Below are 18854 nucleotides of genomic sequence, written 5' to 3' on the forward strand. Positions count from 1 at the left end.
TAAGTGGGCACATACACCATGCTCATCAGATAGCTAAGCAAAGCCCATCTGAGTATCAGCCTAAGTACTTTGTAAACCCAACCAGAGCTTCCCCCAGCTCTGGACCCCAACATAATTAGTCATTAGGAAAATATGAATCAAAACCACAATTAGATACCACTTCACATCCACCAGTATGGCTATAAAAAAATACAACAACGAGAGTTGGAGAGGATGTGGAGAAATTGGAACCATCCTGCAATTCTGGTAGGAATGTAAAATGTAGAAACAATCTGGCACTTCCTAAAGGTTAAACATAGAATTATCAAATGACCCAGCAGTTACACTCCTAGGTATATACCCAAGAGAACTGAAAACATATGTCCACACAAAACTTATGCACACATGCACATAGCAGGATTATTCATGAGTCAAAAAGTAGAAACAATCCAAATGTCCATCAACTGATGAGTGGATAAACAAAAGGTGGTATATCCATACAATGGAATATTATTCAGCCATAAAAAGGAATGAAATACTAATACAGGCTACAACATGGATTAATTGTGAAGTGATTGTCTACATTACCCTTTCTACTTAGGCAGTCACTTCCAAATATGGCTGTACTTTGATATCACCTGGGGAGCTTATGCTACTCCCTGAGAATCCTTGAGAGTCGGGTACCTGGACTGTTGTTTGAAATCAATTAGAGTAGATGATCTCTAAAATCCCTTATAGCACTTGGAATTGTATGAAATCTATGATAGTGGGTCACCAACACCCACATTTTTGAAGCAGAGGCAGTAAGAGAACCAAGCCCAATGAATAGCTGTTACTTAGAACAGATCTTCCAATAGGTCCTTCTTTTTTTTTTTATGGAATCTAAAAAAATGGTACTGATGAACCCACTGACAGGGCAAGAATCAAGATGCAGATGTAGAGAACGGACTTGAGGACATGGGGTGGGGGGCGAAGGGGAAGCTGGGACAAAGTGAGAGAGTACCAATAGGTCCTTCTTGAAACCTAAGCTGGTTCTTCTCTAAGACAGCTCTCCACCCCACCCTCACCTCCAAGGTTGCATGAAGATATTCAAAACAGGAATGAACTATGGCTGAAGGGGTGCCATTATGCCTGTGTGGGTTGCTTTAATAAGAAATCACCCCATTTTGCCACTAGAGTTGATGATAACCAGTCCCTCCCTCTATGACAAGGACAAGGTTGGGTAGAATGAAATAATGGACTTCTGACAGTCCCAGGCTTTCTGTTTCTCAGTACCTGTGTACTTATAAGCTGATTTAAGTTCAGAGCTAATAACGGGGCTGATTTCTTGTTTCCTTGTTTCCCTTAATATTAAAGAACTAAGCTGAATCATGCTCCGGCTACTGACCGGCTGCTGTTCTCGTCTAAAGGCAACTGAAGAGCCGCGAAGGTAATACTATAATTATTTCTCTAGACCTGTTCCACCATGTCCTCCAATGTACCTGCCCATGGTCCCTCAAAGGACAAATCTTTATGATATATATCATTAGGGGAGGTGACTAAGTAGTATCTACAAGATGAGGGGAAGGGTTGGGGAGAGGATGACCAATTCTACAAGGCAAGTGAACCAGGGAAGAAAAGCATCCTTGGAGGCTTTAGAGAGGGGTTCCCACACCACCTTCTACCACCCGGCTGTCCCTTTTATGACTGCATTGGGACCACTGCAGGCAGAGCCCCAAACACCAAGGAAGAGTATAATCTTTCTTAAGCCTAAGAACTAACAGTACTTTTAAAGCTTTGGCTCATTTTCCTTTTCCATTTCTAGGTATGCAACCGTCGCCATAGTGGGACTGGACAGCTCAGGCAAGACTCTTCTTGCGGAGGCATTCCAGAGATGTAAGGAACTGAGAGCATTAGATACTGGTTGAGGTCTCCCATGGGTCCCGGTGACCAATGAAATAATCATTCCTTCCTAGCCTTATTTCATGACCCTCAAGTTTCCTCTTTTGAAGGTAAACACTTCCCAACACAGAGACACACAGACACAGATACAGACACACACACTCCTCTCCTCGGGTATTATCAGCCTGTTTATGTCATGTCTGTCATCTGCTCCCTTTACAAGATATCCTAATTGAAGTTCTTCTCACAGTGTCAGGATGAATGAACTCAGACTACGTAAAGCACTGCAGTTGATTAGGAAGGCTGGCATGTTTGAAAGTGTCTGGTTCAGAGCTCAATTAAAGTGGAATTTGGTCTAGATAAGAGAGGCAAGTGTGGGATGATGAAGTTCATTCAATAACTCTTTGTGACAGCTCATATAGAGGGTTGGAGCTTAAGAAACGGTGTCAGTTCAGAGACATGCTAGTTTAATACCAAGTCTCCAGATTGCTACCGTGACATTTCAGGAAGCCATTACACAGAATTGCAGGGAGCTACTTTTCCAGTTGCGAAGCCCCAGCTAACGAAGCCAATCAGTCAAAGAGCCCGGCACAGTGGCTGGCATAGGATGCCCTCCACTGATTTTTATTAAATAAAACATGGATTATGATGAGGTGGTTGTTTATATAACCTGGCAGCAATCTACAAAGTAGAGGAAAGGGCCAACGTGACTCCTGTCTCTGGCCGCCTTGAAGCCAGCATCAATGTCTTTGAAATACAGCAAACAGCCTGCTGGCTGATCTTGCCGTCTGTGGTTGTCTCCCCAGTATTCAGTCCACACAGCTGCCCGAAGGACTTAATGCAAACATCGGATCGTGGCCCTTTCCTGCTTGAAACCACTCAGTGCCTCCCAGTTGCTGTCCAAATAAAAGTTAAATTGCTTATCCACACACTATGAAGGCCCTCCATGATGTGGTCCCTGATTTCTCCTCCAGCTTCGTTTTCCATGCTCTCCACATAGGCCCCCTGATGCAGCCAAAACAAATGACTTGCCATTCATCTGCACCACGCCATTCTAGTTCACATGCCCACGCGTTCTGTATATGCTCTCCTGCTACCTAGCATTTCATCCCCTCCATCATCTACCTGCTTCACAAAATGCCTGAAGACACAGCCTAAGCTTGACCTCAGGAAAGTCATCCCTAATGCCCAGTGCCTCCTTCCTCAGCTCCCACTCTATTCTGTGCCTCCCTTGATCATGCACTTATCACAACATCATTGCACAACTGCAAGTCCATCCCCTATACTGTGAGCCCTTGAGGAAAAAGGATGGATCCTTTCAGCTCTGTATCTTCAATCTCTGTACTTTTACTACCTTCAGGTAGGTACTCATTCATTTATGGAATGAATAGTCTCCCCCATTCGATCCTTCTCCTCAGGCTACATGTTGCCTCTTTCCAACTTTTCCCTCTCTCCCCCTCCCCCCACCCTTGGAGTGGCAGCCCCAAGCATATTTTAGCCAGTGGTTCAGCCTGGTATCTCACCTTATAGGCAGCAAACTTGACTCTGCCTCTCCTAATTCTCTGAGTGGCAGACATGGTGAAAAGGTAAGCAGCAGCAAGAAAATCAAGGAGCCAGGATGAATCACAAGATTCCTGATAAAAGTGGGGATAATTTTTAGAACCCAACTCAGCTCCACCCATAGATTCCCATCCAGTCTGGGTGGGGCCTGGGAACCTATATTTGAAGAACTCCCCAGGCCTTTCTAATGGCTAGTAAGCTTTGGGAAGCACTCATCTGTAATTAGCCCTACGGTATTTTGCCTATGAGAACAGTGTCTGCTTTCCATGCTAATTCCTAGAGGACAGAGCCTGGAGTCTATTTAATTTGTTACTGTATAACTTGCCTTGTGTTTGGTGAGTAACTTGGGGCTGATTCATAAACCAATAGGTTTATGGCTGTGACGTCACAGAGACGTTTTTAATGGCTAAGAAGCAAAGTGCCACTGATGTCACATTCTGAAGACTATCTCAGGCCACCCCTGCCCATGCAGGCCTGCCAGAGTCAATCTAGTAGGTTCCTCTGTACCCAAAATGCAATCGCTTGCCCCTCCCCCCCAACGCCTGCAAATGGTTATGACAGGTAACAGCCTAGGGAGGAAGTTCCAATCTACAAGTAGTAACTTGTGTGAACATTTGAAGACACCAGCTATAAAACATTTTGGGACATAGGCCATTATTATCAACATCATTCACTATAACTGTTTTGTCTGCCATGGTCATTCGGGGCAAGGAACCCAAGCATGAGCACAGGTAAGTGCTGTCAGTTCAAAGAACTGGAATGTGTCTACAGACTGTCATGCTGAACCACAGTTCTCAGGGGGCTACGTGAAGGGTGGAATGCCCTGTGGGATTGTATGGTCTGGTCATAGCCTTGAAAGGGCGAACGTATCTGAGTTTGGCATGGCTGCTCAGAGGAGACATAAGAGGATTTCATACTCTCATCCACAGTAACCGGTATGATCAACATTTACTGAATACCTACTGTGTCTAAGGAGATGCAGAGCCCCTCCCTCACAGAGTTTATATCTTAGCTGGGGAGACAGCACATGCACAGAATGAGGGGAAGGACCAGTTTAACAGATCATGTGCTCAACAAGAGAAAAGGGAGAGCTGGGCCAGTCAGAGAGGCTTCCTAAAGAAAGAGGTGTTTGAGCTGGGCCTTGAAGAAAGGATGTTCATTCATTCATCAGATTCATTCAACACATATTTATTGAGCACCTGTGTACCAGCTTCTGTGCTCAGCATCGTGAATATAACAGTAAATAAAACTGAAGGGGTTCCTATCTTGTCGCAGTTTCTAACCCAGATAAATAAATCATAGAATCTATAACACTGTAATATGTGCTGTGATAGTGGTAAGCGCAGGAGAAAGGCACCTTATCTGTACTGGGGGATGGTGGTGTGAGAGAAAACTTTCTAGAAGAAACAAGATCTAAATTGATATTAGAAAAACAAAATAGGTGTTAATCAAGCAGAGGGTAGTGGAAGAGTGTTCTAACCAGCAGGAATAGCATCTTATGAAGGCTCAAGGCAAGAGAGAGCAAGACCTTCATGCGGAGTCGGGGGTGGAGAGGCAAACGAGTCAAGAAGCATAGGAAGAGATTGGGTACGAGGGACCCTGGACACCAGTCAGGGAAGCGATGGATCTGACAGGTTAGGAAGGAAAGGAGTCTGTATTCTATCTTCGGTGCAGTGGGTACTCACAGAAGGTTACTGAGCCAGGAGAGGGTGGCATGAACAAAGTGCCAATTTAGGAGGACGGATCGGTGAGTGGGAGCAGGATGGCAGGATACCTCCGTAGGATTCCTCAGGGCAGGCTCTAGTCAAGGTTCAGATCATCGTTTAACAAATTCTTTCATCTAACTAGAGTCCCCTGTTTTCTTCTCGCTTCTTTCTTCCCCTATGCATAGTCCTCCCCAGTAGGACAGACAGTTCTGTGAAACCTGAAACAACCACACTCCTGCTGGATAATTATGACGTTTCCATCTACGACCTGAATGGAGACAGGAAGAGCCAAGGAATCTGGCCCAACTACTATGCTCGGGCACATGGGCTGGTTTTTGTTCTGGATTCCAGTAACTTAAGGCGCATTCAGGAAGCGAGGGTCATCTTAACCCGCCTGCTGTCTGATAGAAGAGTTTCCGGGAAACCCATTCTACTGTAAGAGTCTGCTTTTGTGTCCAATTTCCCCTTCCCATCTTATGCCTTTAGAAGAGAAGTAGACAGAGAAAGGGCTAGGTGGTCCCTTTGTCACATCCAGTTAGAGCTCCTCTCCTCTTTGAGTGGCGCAAAGGGGCCCCCCTCTCCTCTGGGGCCTGTTTTTAAGAGCTACTTTCTACCAGGCACTGCCATGGGGGAACCTGTTATCTAACTGTGCAAAGGTAATTTTGAAGGCAAGCATTAAAGGGAAATGGAGAGTAATATCTGGATCTTCCAACACTGTCCCCCCCCCAACCCATCCCTCAACTCTTCCTGAAGACTGCCTTCCTACATTTGCTTCTTTATTCTGGCTTCAGTCTCTGACCCTGAGACGAGGGTAGAAAACCCCTCTTTTGTATATTCAGTGCCATTGGCCTCCTCACTCGACAGTTACGTAACTCTTATTCCAGGGTAATAATTCAGGTGGCCTGTCAATTCTCACCTCTCTCCCACTCCCTTTTAGCCTTTTTTGTTGCTGGTTAGCACCCCCATCTCAAACATGAAGAGAGTTCGGGGGAGGATGTAAAAGCTCCAAATCTGTTCCTATCCCAGTTGGCAATTCTAATTAAAGTTTGAGTGTGTCGTGTGGAAGTGAGACGTGAGACCTGGGGATTATCTCAGGTTCAAATTACTTGTGCTATTCTCTCCTTCATTGAGAGCTGGCTAGAAAAATGTCTGGCTCACCTCACTGGGGATGGCTTAAAAGCTGGTCCCTGCATATATAGCAGCTGTACCAGAATTGGTTGCCCCCCTCTTTCCCTTCTTTTCTTGCCCTTGGCCTCTATCTTAGTTTCACTCTTCCTCTCTCCTTCCCTCCCTCTCTCCAATGCCTGGCTTTAGCCTGGCCAACAAGCAAGACAAGAAAGACGCCCTGCTACCTTGTGATATTGTTAAATATCTGCTGCTGGAAAAGCTAATGAGCAAGAGCAAGTCCATGTGCCGAGTGGTAAGTGTCCAGCCCTCCCCTCCCTTGTCCTCTCAAATAAGGCTGATGCCTCCCTTGGCCCAGTCCGTGATCAGCCTCCTATGCTGGGTATCAGGCAAGGCCTCTCCCTGCCAGGCAACAGCTACAGTGATGATTTCTGACTCAACAGCGATCATAAACATCACGCTTTTATAACACATTCCCATCTGTTTTCTCATTAGGCCTGCAAAATAGCTCTTTAAAGTTGGAAGTTTCAATAGCCTCATTTTATGGTTAAGAAAGCAAAGGCTCAGAGACTCTTGAGTGACCTGTCCAAGGTCACACATTCAAGATGTTACACTTGATTAAAGGATCTTAGCTTTTGTACCTCTCATTTACCTTCTCAGGAGTGAATGCTGAATGTCTCCTAGGAAGTATTAAGAGCTTTGTCAAGCACAGCAGAACTTATGTGTAGCTGAGCTCTTTGGCTGCGGGTGACTGGGACTGTGAACCCCAGGGGTCCCAGCCTCCTGAGCTGAAGCCTACTCTTCTTTTTGTCACAGGAACCCTGTTCAGCCATCAAAAACCTCCAAAGAGGGAACCAACAGCCTATAATTGAAGGCCTGCGCTGGCTGTTATCTGCCATTGGGGATACATATGAAGAGCTGTGTACTCCCCAAGAGCCACCCCCATCGAGAATCCCAGCCTCTAAGGGCACCAGAGGCTTTGGGGAAAGATGCTCATCAGACAGGTACTGAGCTGCCTCTATTAGGTGAACTGATAAGAACATGCAAAAGTCAATCTTCAAAAATAAGCAAGGAGTTCTGGGAGGGGATGGATTCTGTGCAGTGCTGAGTAAGTCTCTCAAGATGAGTTGGCCCAAATGGGGCAAGGGCAGTGACCACAAACATCCCAACATTGTTAGGTACACCCTCCCCTCGGCACAATTGGAGTGGTCACGTCAGTGGGATGAGTTAAGCCATCAGTATCAGAGCATCTCCAAAACAGGGCTTCAACGTCCTGGTTTGTCACATAGAGGAGAAAAGGAGAAAAAGCCCCTTAAGAAGCTTATTGGCAATATTCTATGGATGAATGTCCTGGAGGTACCCCACATTCTCTGCTTCCTGTTCCCCGATGATCCCAATGATAAGGAAAGATGGGAGGGAACAGGAATATGGAAAAGAAGAAGAAAAAGAACAACAGGAGGTGATCAAGATTTTGAGGAATGAAGGGATTAAATGTTCTGTTGTTCTGTTGTCCCTTTAATTTTCCAAAGACATATGGCAGGGATGGAGTGATAGCTGGATTTGATAAAGGAGCTTGCATCTGTTTTCACTATGGCTTTGTCCTTTCTATCTTCCCCAGCGTTGCTACCAGGATGCAAATGTCCAAAGAAAAAGGACAGCATCTAGAACAACAGTCAATGGCACCTAGGCCTCTAAAGTCAATCCTATACGTAAGTGGCTGATTAAATGTTATTGCCCCAGGGACTCATCCGTGAGCTCTCCGGCACCAACTGACTTTTTTTCCTTCATCTTCCTGCTCTACAGAAAGGAGATATAAGAACAAGACCTAAAAAGAACTTATCAGTAACATTTGCTTTAGACGAACCCATGGAGAAGGGTGAATGTTCTCGGGGGCGATGGTGCATGTAACACCACTAAGCTTCGCTACAATCAGAAAGATGACTTTCGGCCCCCAGCTCCATATGCCAAGGGCAATCTTTTTGAAGGTAATCCTGGATCAGTGGTTAGCAGAGAAGAAAAGATATAAAGGCCTTCCCTCACAATTTATGAAACAGTATTCCTATTTGAGTCCAAAACTCTTTTCTCTTACTGTGGTTGGTGGTCAGGAGAAAGAAAAGTAGATGAAGTGCTTGGGGATCACCATCTGGCAGCCCAGTATGATGCCCCAAGACCTTTGTTTGGATGGCTATCGGGTTATCTTTAAGGTTATGATTTCCAGTGGTGGAAGTACACATTGGTACAACCTTTAGGGAGAGTCGTTTAGTTGTCTGTCTCCCTTCTACTCTCCCCTCCTCTCTCTCAATAGATAGATATCGAGAACTTTAAAATTGTGCAAACCCTATGAGCCAATCATCTCATGTCTTGAACTGAAGCCAAAGATAATTACACAAGTACCCACAAAGGATGCTCATGGTTGTTCAATCATAGCATTATGTATAACAGCTAAAAGTTGGAAACAAGCTTAAATGCCTAACCATGGTGAATGGCTACATTGTGGTGCACCCACCCAATGGAATACTATGCAGACCTTCAAAGGGCTAATGTTGACTTGTATTTACTGCCATGGAAAGTTTTCCACAACCTGATGTTCTGTTAGGGAAAACAGCAAGTGAGAGTACAACATGTAGAGCGTGATGTATATACACATCACGTACGGAATATCTGGAGGGGAATCACCAAACACAAGCAGTGGTTTTCTCTAGGGGTAAGATTCTAGGTGATTTTGAGAAGAGCCAAGGTACCTTTCCTTGGCCATTTGTGTTATTGGAAAGCTTTTTAATAATAATATATGATTTCTCCCAGTATACTAATGGCACTAAAAAAAAGCTGTGAGGACTTAAAGGACCATTGTTGCTAATGGCTACTCCATCTCAGTATTCCTTAGCCCCAGTCTCCACAATAGTAAACTGTCAATATTATAATGTTACTTCTGCTCTCCAAAGGATCTGGTCCTTCAGGCTACCCCAGAACCTTGAGTTGTTATCCCTACACAGAGGGCTCTAGACAGGAACACTGAGGAGGAGAGAGGTACTGCTCTGGGAATGGAGAGTTGAGTGGAAGGAATCTGGAAGAAGAGTGGAGGAAGTGTCTTTCTAGATGTCAGAATCTACCCCTACATCTCTGTCCAAAATTGAAATCCATTTTTCATTTCTATAAGCTCAGAACCAAGGGCAAAGAAGAGAATGGACACCTGGGACACAGAGGAGATGTGACTGGAAGATCCCAGGGAAGAAGCCTTTGGATCCTACAGTTAGTATTCCTTAAGTGGAGGGGAGCGAACAAAAGGGAGAGAAAGTATGAGGCCAGGGCAGAGGGTGGGCACCTAGTGGGGGGAGGGGAATCTACACCCCTTGGAAAGTAGCTAACAGCCTCCTGACCTGGAAGGACAGGAAGCCTGGTGCTTAGCTTCACTTGCAGTGACTGCCTATTTTCTTTCTCTTTTTAGACTTTTAACAGAGCGCTAAAGAGAAAAAAGGAGGGAAGTCCAAAGAAACATCGCATATCCCTCCTTTAGCAAATGGTTGCATCTACAGAACCATTACAATTATTCAGTTTTTTAATTTCTGTTTGTGAATACCTCTACAGTCCACCTACAACTCCACCTACTCTAACATAATATCCCTGAGAACTCCCATTGTGCCTGTATATCGACATTCGAGCCATCAAATGAATCTTACCCCCACCAACAGGCTCAAGAACAGTCAGGGGGCATCCGTTTGAGAATGAAGACGACCTTAGCAAAGAAGATCAGAGCCCCGACTCTTTGTACCCAGATGCTCCTGATGAAGTTCGTTAGCAACATGTTGTGGGTGACCAATGGCAACGGAGCCTTAGAAGTACAGGGTCAGTTTAGAATTACATTCCCCGCCCCTCCCCCCCCCCCCAAACCATGTTCTTGGGTGGAAGAGGACTGGCAAAAATAAATAGAATTGTTCTGCTGAGAAGTACGCTTTGCTGAATCATTTTCCGTCAGGCCTCCGAAAATAACTCCGTTTTACATTCCCAGCCACTGTCTGAGAAGCCTGGCAACAATTCTTTTGCTGTCCCTTCAGGAGTAGCCATTGCTGTCTCTCCTAACACTTAGGTTAGGTATGCAAAAAACTGTATGAGCTTCAACACATTCAACTCTCCATTCCAAGGAGGGCCGTGGTAGTGGTGGTGATCATGAGTCACGATTCCTGTAGCTGTTACTTTCAGTACCACAGCCCCCATTTACCGAGTGCCTTCTGGATGTCAGGCGCAGCACTAAGCTCTTCACATTCATTATCGTATTCTTAAAAACCCTTGGGAGTAGGCTGTAGACCTGCCAGCATTTTACAGAGACGTTAAATAACGTATCCAAGGCCCCACAGCCTGTAAGATGCAGAGCAAGGAACCAAATCCACATCGGACTCCAGAGCAACTTTAGGCCAGAAAGATCTGCTTATGCTTTTTTCAGACTCTAACCAGAAGGAGAAAGCTATACCGAGGAAAAATGCTGCAGCTTCACCGTGCCCATGTCAGGAGAACGACGTTGACAGCAATAAGCACATCCATGGTCGCGGCAGACACGGGTGCGTGAGCACTTCCATTCTGCCAGACTTGGCTAAGTGGTTTACAAACATTACTGCCTTTCATTTTCACAAGTCTATGAGGTCGGTTCTATGACGAGCATCTTACAGAGGCAGAAACGGATGTTTGGAGAGGTCAAATCATTTGTCCCAGGGCACCCATAAGGAAATGGTAGAACTGGGTTTCAAACAAAGTTCCAACTCCATAACTCATGCTCTTAACTCCTACCCTATATGGTCTCACCAGGCAATATAAACCAACTAGCCCATAATTGTTTCTGAGAGATAGAAACCTGGCACATAAGGATCAGTCTCACAACCCCATCTGGAGGGCCTGACACGGTCAAAGGCTGCAGAATTTGCTATTATGCATTGCATATGGCCTTATATCCAAGGGGACCACCTCCAGGCATTTTGTGGGTCTTTGACAGGATTCCGACTAAGGCTCAGCTTATTGCTCATGGAGCTGGAAGGAACCTTACAGAACCTCTAGTCCAACCCCAGTTGTTATACAGATTAGGCATTTGATACAGAGAGGTTAAGTGACTTGCCCACGACTGTACAGCTGACCACTGACAGACATGCTCCTAAAATCCACATCTCCTGCATGCCCAAGCTAGTATGCTGTCTTCCTTCCCTTCCCTGGGTCTTCTCTGGCCACTCTTGACCCACCTACTTTCCTCCAATTTTCCCAATAAATGTCACTGGAGAATTCTGCTGACAATCATTCTCACCCAGGGACGCAGCAAATATCTTTACTGAAGAAGAGTTGTATCAGGCAGGAGACTATAATTCAAAAAACCAAGGTTCTTCAGAAAATTGGACCACCCGTATTTCTCTTTATGGCATGTATGTCTATGAGGCAGGCACACTTCCTCAGCCAAGAGGGAAGGGAAAGTATGGCTAAAAGGGGTTGGGAGTGCTATCTTATGGGCAAGGTGGAGAATTTAGGTTGAAACAACCTCTGACAAAACTGAATTTCAGTGTATTGGTATACTTCCCTTTGTACAATATATGTGTTCCTGGGTGTGAACCAAATTTTCCTACATAAAATCTCTCAGTCAAAAATATTTAAAGAATATCCTCCAAATACAGCCAGCATACTCATTTTTTTTCTTTTTTGCTTATTTATTTTTGAGGGAATAATATTGTTGCTGCAGGCTGTTACCATACTTTCCAAACCCTTTATCAAGCTGCGTGACCAGGCAATTTCCCCCAGTGAAGACAGGAATAAGAGTATGTACCTCACGGGCTCGTCGTGAAGACCAAAGGGGACAATCTAGAGCAAAATGCTTAGCAGAGTGCCTGGTACATAATAAGTAGCTCATGAAATGTTAGCTACTATTATTATGATTAGGGGAGGGTCTTAGATCCTTCGATAGCTATACCTCTTCTCTGGGAGAAGTATCCTCTTTTCTGCAGAGAACAACCCAAAGAGAGATGTCTTAGTGCAAAGAGTATAGAGAATCTAGGGTAACTATAACCACTGCCAACCACTGCCTCCCATATCCTTGTCTTTGAGAATCCGGAACCTGCCAAAAACATCTTACAAATCTGTCTCAGCGTGGCACCCCAGGGACCAAGATGAATGAGAGTTTCTTGAGCCTTGAGGGCAAATTTTCTTTCAGGCAAGTGGTTGCCTTGGCGTTCTCTCCTTTCATTGTCAAGGTCTTGGCCTCCCTCCTCCAGGACTTGTAAAGTCTCGTTTCTGTCAGATGCACTTCGAAAATATGACCCTGGCCCATCATTCAACAAGCTCCGGGTACTTGTCCATTTTGTCTTGCAAGACAGACCTGGGCTTTCAGACTAGAGAATTCCATATGTATAGGTAGAGGGGTCCCTCTGCTCTGAGTGGTTTTTACTCCTGAAATCGTGTCACCACTCTTCATATACTGTTTCTACCCACCCTGTAGTGTCTCATCAGTAGGGTTAGTATCCAGTATGACCTGCAGAACACGGGTCAGAGAGTCAGTACACCACAAGGGTTAAGGAAGAACTGTGGTGATTTAGGGTTGGAGATGGAAACCAAGAATAGCTAACCTAGTCACGAATCCCCTGAAGGTTTGAGTGTTTGGTGTATGGGCCATCCCAGTTGTGTTTCACATATCACTCTTCCCTCCCAGAATCCTATTAAATATCCCTCATTTTCAAGGCCGTTGCAACCGGCAAGACTTAACCAAATACACTGAACACAACACCACTCAGGAGAATTTTGCCAACTAACATTCTTAACTATAAAACACCATTGGCTATGGGTGAGTAGGGGGCAAGCCTGGACTCACTGCTTTGTCATTCACCCCTGTAAACCCTTTATTGGATGGCCCAGACTTGGATTTCTGACAGGAAGGGGTGTAGAGAACAGAAGCTCTATCGCCCAGCTTTCCAGGACTTGAAACCATCCCCCCATCCCACTCCATGTTCACAGGTGCACCTAAAAACTGCAGCCATGGCACCCCTGACCTGTGCCTTTTTCCTTTCGCTATAATCATCCATCCTCCCACTCCCCCTTGCCTTTTCTCTCATATTAAGCTCTGTGGGAAACACAGGTGGAGTTGGTACCCAGGTAAGAGAGAGAGCAGCAGGAACGTCCTGCTGTTGGCAGGGAGATAGTATCACCTGTGGGTCGTAGGACGGGTACTTCCGCTCTGGTGCCCCTGACGTGCCTGGCTCGGGACCAGAGAGCCCGGGGGGCTCTGCTGTCGGGTGGTGGGCAGAGGGATGTTAACAAAGCGCTCAAACTGTGCTGTGTGATGATGACTCAGGAATCCCACGCACTCCCACGCTCCTGCGAGTCGCCACTTCCAGGAACGAAAATAGACCTCTGGTGCTAAGAGACAGCAGGCCTTTTATGTCTGCTCAGAAAAACAAGTCCAGCCCTAAGAACTATCCTGCTATTCGATACAATGGAATGGTAGACAGCCATGAAAGATGCCAATGACGCACCCTGTGCAGGTGGGAACCAGAATGTGAAATAATGGTACATGAAAACAGCAAAATAGGAACTAGGTACACATGCTGATCAAAACTATGGAAAACACATCGAAGAGTTCATCCCTAACGAAGCAAAGAGACTGAAGAGCACCACAGTCCTTTGAGTTTCCACCCTACCCCCGCCCCCCGCCACAACACCTTTGATTATAATACACTTTTTAAAATTGTCATGCTGCTCATCCTAGGTTACTGAGGCACCTGCCTTTTTAGTGACACAGGAGTTAACTCTGCAGATCATTTGATTCAGGGAATCAAGAATTGAATGCTAAGGGGGCTGGTGCTTTAAAATGACTGCATCCTTCCTCTTCCCATGCCCCTTCTCAAGATCAGGGTACATGACCATTTCAGGTTTAGCACTCCAATGAGAAATTCCTTCAGAACATCTAGCCCACCAAACTCCAAGATGGGAGTTTAAGGAAACATGGATTTGGACCTCTCTTAAGTAGGGCTGCTGTGTTTTGAACGAAGCTAGCTTCTACGGAGAGAAAGGAACTATTTTTTGATAGGCTGCCAGAAATTCCTTATTGAAAAAGAAATGCTAAATGCTCTCCCCCAGCCCCACCCCGTTACCTTGTGACTGGTGGTGCTTACCGTTAGCCAAACATCTAGCACATATCTGGGTGTCTGGATGAGCACTATTCTCTTTCTGGGGCCCTGGCCTCAACACCTGCCCAGACTGGGTTTTTCTAGAATGAGCTTCCAATCAGTATTAGTTTTTAAAAGACTATGTGTAGGGTTTAAAAAAAAAAAACTGTATTTTGAAATAATTTTAGATTTATGGAAGAGTTGTAAATATAGTCAAAGAGTTCCCATATACCCTTCACCCAGCTTCCCCTAACGTTAACACCTCATATAACTCCAGCACATTGATCAAAACTATGACATGAACATGAGCACAATTCTATTTACTAAGGCTTTATTCAGATTTCACCAGTTTTTCCACTAATGTCCTTCTTCTGTGCAGGATTCAACCCAGGATCCCATGCAGCGATTATAGTATATTTAGTTAAAAAAACAAAACAAAAAAACAAAACACAACACCTCTAGAAACAAGTTTCCTTTTAGGAGGTGGAACAGGTAAGCTAGTAGGTGTCTGGGCAATTTGTGATCCTGAGCTATTCTACCCAGAAGGGAACTCTATCACTTCTGTACCAAAGCCCTTCATTCATAACACCTCATCATGGTTATTTTCAGAAAATATGTCTCACATCAGCACGTCTCACAGCAGTACACAGGGATTTGACAAGTGGGTTATTTTAGCAACCACTATTATGAGGATGACAAAATGAGCGGGAAGGCCTTACCTGTTTCCTATGCGTCATTTTTTTTTCAAACTGTATTTAAACTTTTTACTAGAAGCTGTAATATCTGACTGTAACACAAATGCTGAGAAACACCCACACCAACAGGGAAGGGACTCTTTCCAATATGTGTTTGCTTTTGTTTGCCTGAAATTAAGTATTGCAGTCTTACAGACACCAAATTGATTCTTTTGACTCGTTCATCTCAAGAGAGGAAAGGGAAAGCAGGCTATCACATCCATGTATTCCTTCAACAAATAATTGAATTGTTAGGAATAACTCCCCCCCTTAATCCATGCCAACTATGCGCCAGGCAATGTGCAAAGTGCTTTACAAATATTGTTTCGCTGACTACGTCTCATGAAGGAAGTACTATTATTACCCTTCTTTTACAGCTAGAGGGGCAGGGAACAGAGGATGGAAGAGGTTATGTAACTTGCCCTAGGTCACACAGCAGGGAGTGATGGAGCCAGAATTCAAGGCTAGGTCAGGCTGATTCCAAAGCTGGTTGTCTTGGCCAGCATGCTATATTGCCACTCTGAGCACCTGCTACATTTCGGACACACGGCTGATGCTAGAGAGAGATACAATAACGGAACACCCCTTATTCCCTCAAATCTTACAGTCCAGTTGGAGGAGAGTGACCCTTAAACAGCTAAGTACCTGCCCTCTCTTCTCCTCCTCAGTATTCCTTGTATTGGTTACAAGTAAAGGTGATCCGTACATGCAAGCAGGGAATCCCAACACCTTTATGTATTGAAATCTCTTTTTTAGGTCCTCAGAGAAAACACCTCTCCCCTCTGTGGACCCTGAGGACCCCTAACAGTTAGGAATGGACATGAGGACTTGACATGCGCCTCCACGTTGTGGCTCTGGGCTAGATGTCACCATTGCCCCCGCCCCTCCAACACAGTCTCCTTGGACGAGAAACCACGGGAACTATAATGTGCAAATACACACAATGATGAAATCAAATCCGCTGATGGAAAATTTTAACGTCTGGGACATCGTAATCATATTCCATTTCAACTGTCCTTTCGAACGTGCATGAATTGGTGAGCTCTAAGGGAGCTTCCATTGGTTCATGACTACTTTATGGCATGCCATTTTGAAATATATTTCTTAGAAAAATGGCAATGACCCTGTAAATTATAAACTGGAAACATGATTTTAAAAGTGATGGGCTGGCAGATGTAAACCTCAGCAACTGACAATCATTCTCTTCTCTCTCCCAACCTCCAATCAAATACCGTAACCCTGTGGTTTTCAACACTGGCTGCACATGGGAATCCCTGGGGAAACTTCAAAATTACCAACACCTGTGACCCACCCCAGCGATTGTGATGATTTCATGGACCTGGGGTGTGGCCTGGGTTTTGGAAGGTTTAAAAGATCCCCAGGGGATTTTAATGTGCAGACAAGTTCAGGAACCACAACCTTCATTGGAGGATCATAACCCTGGCTGAATATTAGAATCACCTTTGGAGAATCTTTTAAAAATCCAGATGCTTGGGCCACATCCCAGACCAATTAAATGAGAAGATCTGGGGGTAGTGCCCAAGTCCCAGGAACCAGGATTTTTGGAAGATCTCCCAGAGGAGTCCAATGTGCAGCCAAGACTGGGAAGCACAGCTGTAGGTGCAACTCCACACCCGCAATAAGGGCAAAGGCAAAATTTGCACTCAGAGGTTCAGCAACTCTAAGATGTGCCTAATGAGAAGCAGCCCGTTCTAGAAGCCAGGTAGAAAGCAGGCTGGGACCAACCCTTAGAACAACTGTCTTAGTTTAATATTAAAATAAGCTCACTTTTCTCTTGCCACGTATGAGGGTCAACTTTAAGGCTTGTCTAGGATCACTAGTCCGTGATGGCATCGAAGCCCTACTCCCTACTACACCCACCAAAATCACTGCAGAAAGAATGGGAAAGAAAGTGCTTTAAAGGGATGAAAACCTTTGCAAAGGACTGCAAACCAGTGTTCAGAGACTCTGCATGTATGTAGACAAGGAGGAAGCAGAAAAGCAAGCTATTTGGCCTATATATTTCCCAACTAGTTAGTTTTTATCTGCAACTTGATGTGCGTTTTTACTCATCAAGCCAAACGCTGGGCTTGTAGGAAAAAAAAAACCCTATGCCATGATTCTCATCCTTACCTTACATTAGAGTCATCTGGGGAGCTTTTAAAATAATGATGCTAGGGCCACACCCAAGGAGAATTAAATCAGAATCTCTGAAGGGGTGACGCCCAGGAATCTGTTTTAAAAGGTTCCCAAGTGGAAAGGTGAGGGAGAGGGATAAACTAGGAGGTTGGGATTAACATATACACACTGCTATATATAATCAACAAGGACCTACTGTATAGCACAGGGAACTCTACTCAATATTCTGGAATAACCTAAATGGGAAAAGAATCTGAAAAAGAAGATAGATGTAAAACTAAATCACTTTGCTGTACACCTGAAACTAATATAACACTGTGAATCAACTATACTCAAATATAAAATAAAAAGTTTAAAAAATACATACCTTAAATAAAAATACTTTTAAAATAAAAATCGCTTAAAAATGCTAAAAAAAAAAAAAAAGGTCTGCAGGTGATTCTAATGTTGCCAACTGTAAAACAAAGAATGTTGCCTGCCATTCAGTTCTACCTACAGTACACCCTGAAAGGAATTCAGGAAGAAGATCAGGAATGACGTACTCTGCTCTGGGAAAACAGGCAGAACAGGCTCTCAGATAGTTACATATTTTCAGGAAAACTTTTTATGAGCCCAGATTGTTGTATCTTCCCATACTTAGAAAAGCACCAGGGACGTCCCTGGTGGTGCAGTGGTTAAGAATCCACTTGCCAATGCAGGGGACACGGGTTCAATCCCTGGTCTGGGAAGGTCCCACATGCTGCAGAGCAACTAAGCCTGTGCCCCACAACTACTGGGCCTGCACTCTAGAGCCCGTGAGCCACAACTACTGGGCCCATATGCCACACCTACTGAAGCCCATGTGCCTAAAGCCTGTGCTCCCAAACAAGAGAAGCCACTGCACTACGAAGCCTGCGCACTGCAACGAAGAGTAGCCCCTGCTCCCCACAAGCAGAGAAAGCCCGCGTGCAGCCATGAAGACCCAACACAGCCAAGGAAAGAAGGAAGGAAGGAAGGGACGGAGGGAAGGAGGAAGGAAAGCACCAAAATCATTAGCTAAGATATTTGTTCCTCGTGACTAGCAGCAACCTTCTACCAAGATGTGTGCTTGGCTTGCATGTATCCCCTTCTCCAAAATAACATACATGCTGACCTCCTCACCTCATCTTTTTGGAGCAGTTCCTCAGAGCTCTCTGACAGGCTGTCTCCCGGGCTTTAGTCCTCACTAAGTCCCCAAAGAAAACTGAACTCACAGCTCTCACACTGCATGTTTTTATTTCCGTTGACACAACCAAGGCTGAGAATTGTCACTCTAAACCAGTGGTTCTCAAACTTGAGTGTGCATCAGAATCACCTGGAAAGCACATGAAATAAAACACAGATAGCTGGGCCTCACCCTCAGAGGGTCTCATCCAATTAGGGTGGAACCTGAAAGTCTGCATTTCTAACAAGCTCCTAAGTGATGACAATTCTGTTGGTCCAGGGACCACACCGTGAAAGGGAGAGCCCCAAGTGGACCACTGGTTCTCAGCCTTGGCTGCACGTGAGAATCACTGGGAGGCATTTGAAACATACTGATGCCTGAGCCCCTCCCTAAACCAATTACATTGGAATGTCTGAGGCCC

At 45.0% G+C, this 18854-nt stretch overlaps 1 protein-coding gene across 1 annotated transcript; it reads left to right on the top strand.

Moving 5' to 3' along the window:
- The first annotated feature begins 1349 nt into the window (after positions 1-1349).
- LOC130838903 (ADP-ribosylation factor-like protein 13A) lies at positions 1350-8159 on the top strand. The gene is made up of 7 exons (XM_057712623.1): positions 1350-1408; positions 1784-1854; positions 5312-5561; positions 6441-6546; positions 7068-7255; positions 7870-7960; positions 8055-8159. The coding sequence occupies exons 1-7, from the start codon at positions 1350-1352 to the stop codon at positions 8157-8159; spliced, it is 870 nt and encodes a 289-aa protein (XP_057568606.1).
- The last annotated feature ends 10695 nt before the right edge of the window (positions 8160-18854 follow it).

Source organism: Hippopotamus amphibius, chromosome 16, assembly GCF_030028045.1.
Source record: "Hippopotamus amphibius kiboko isolate mHipAmp2 chromosome 16, mHipAmp2.hap2, whole genome shotgun sequence".
NCBI lineage: Eukaryota > Metazoa > Chordata > Mammalia > Artiodactyla > Hippopotamidae > Hippopotamus > Hippopotamus amphibius.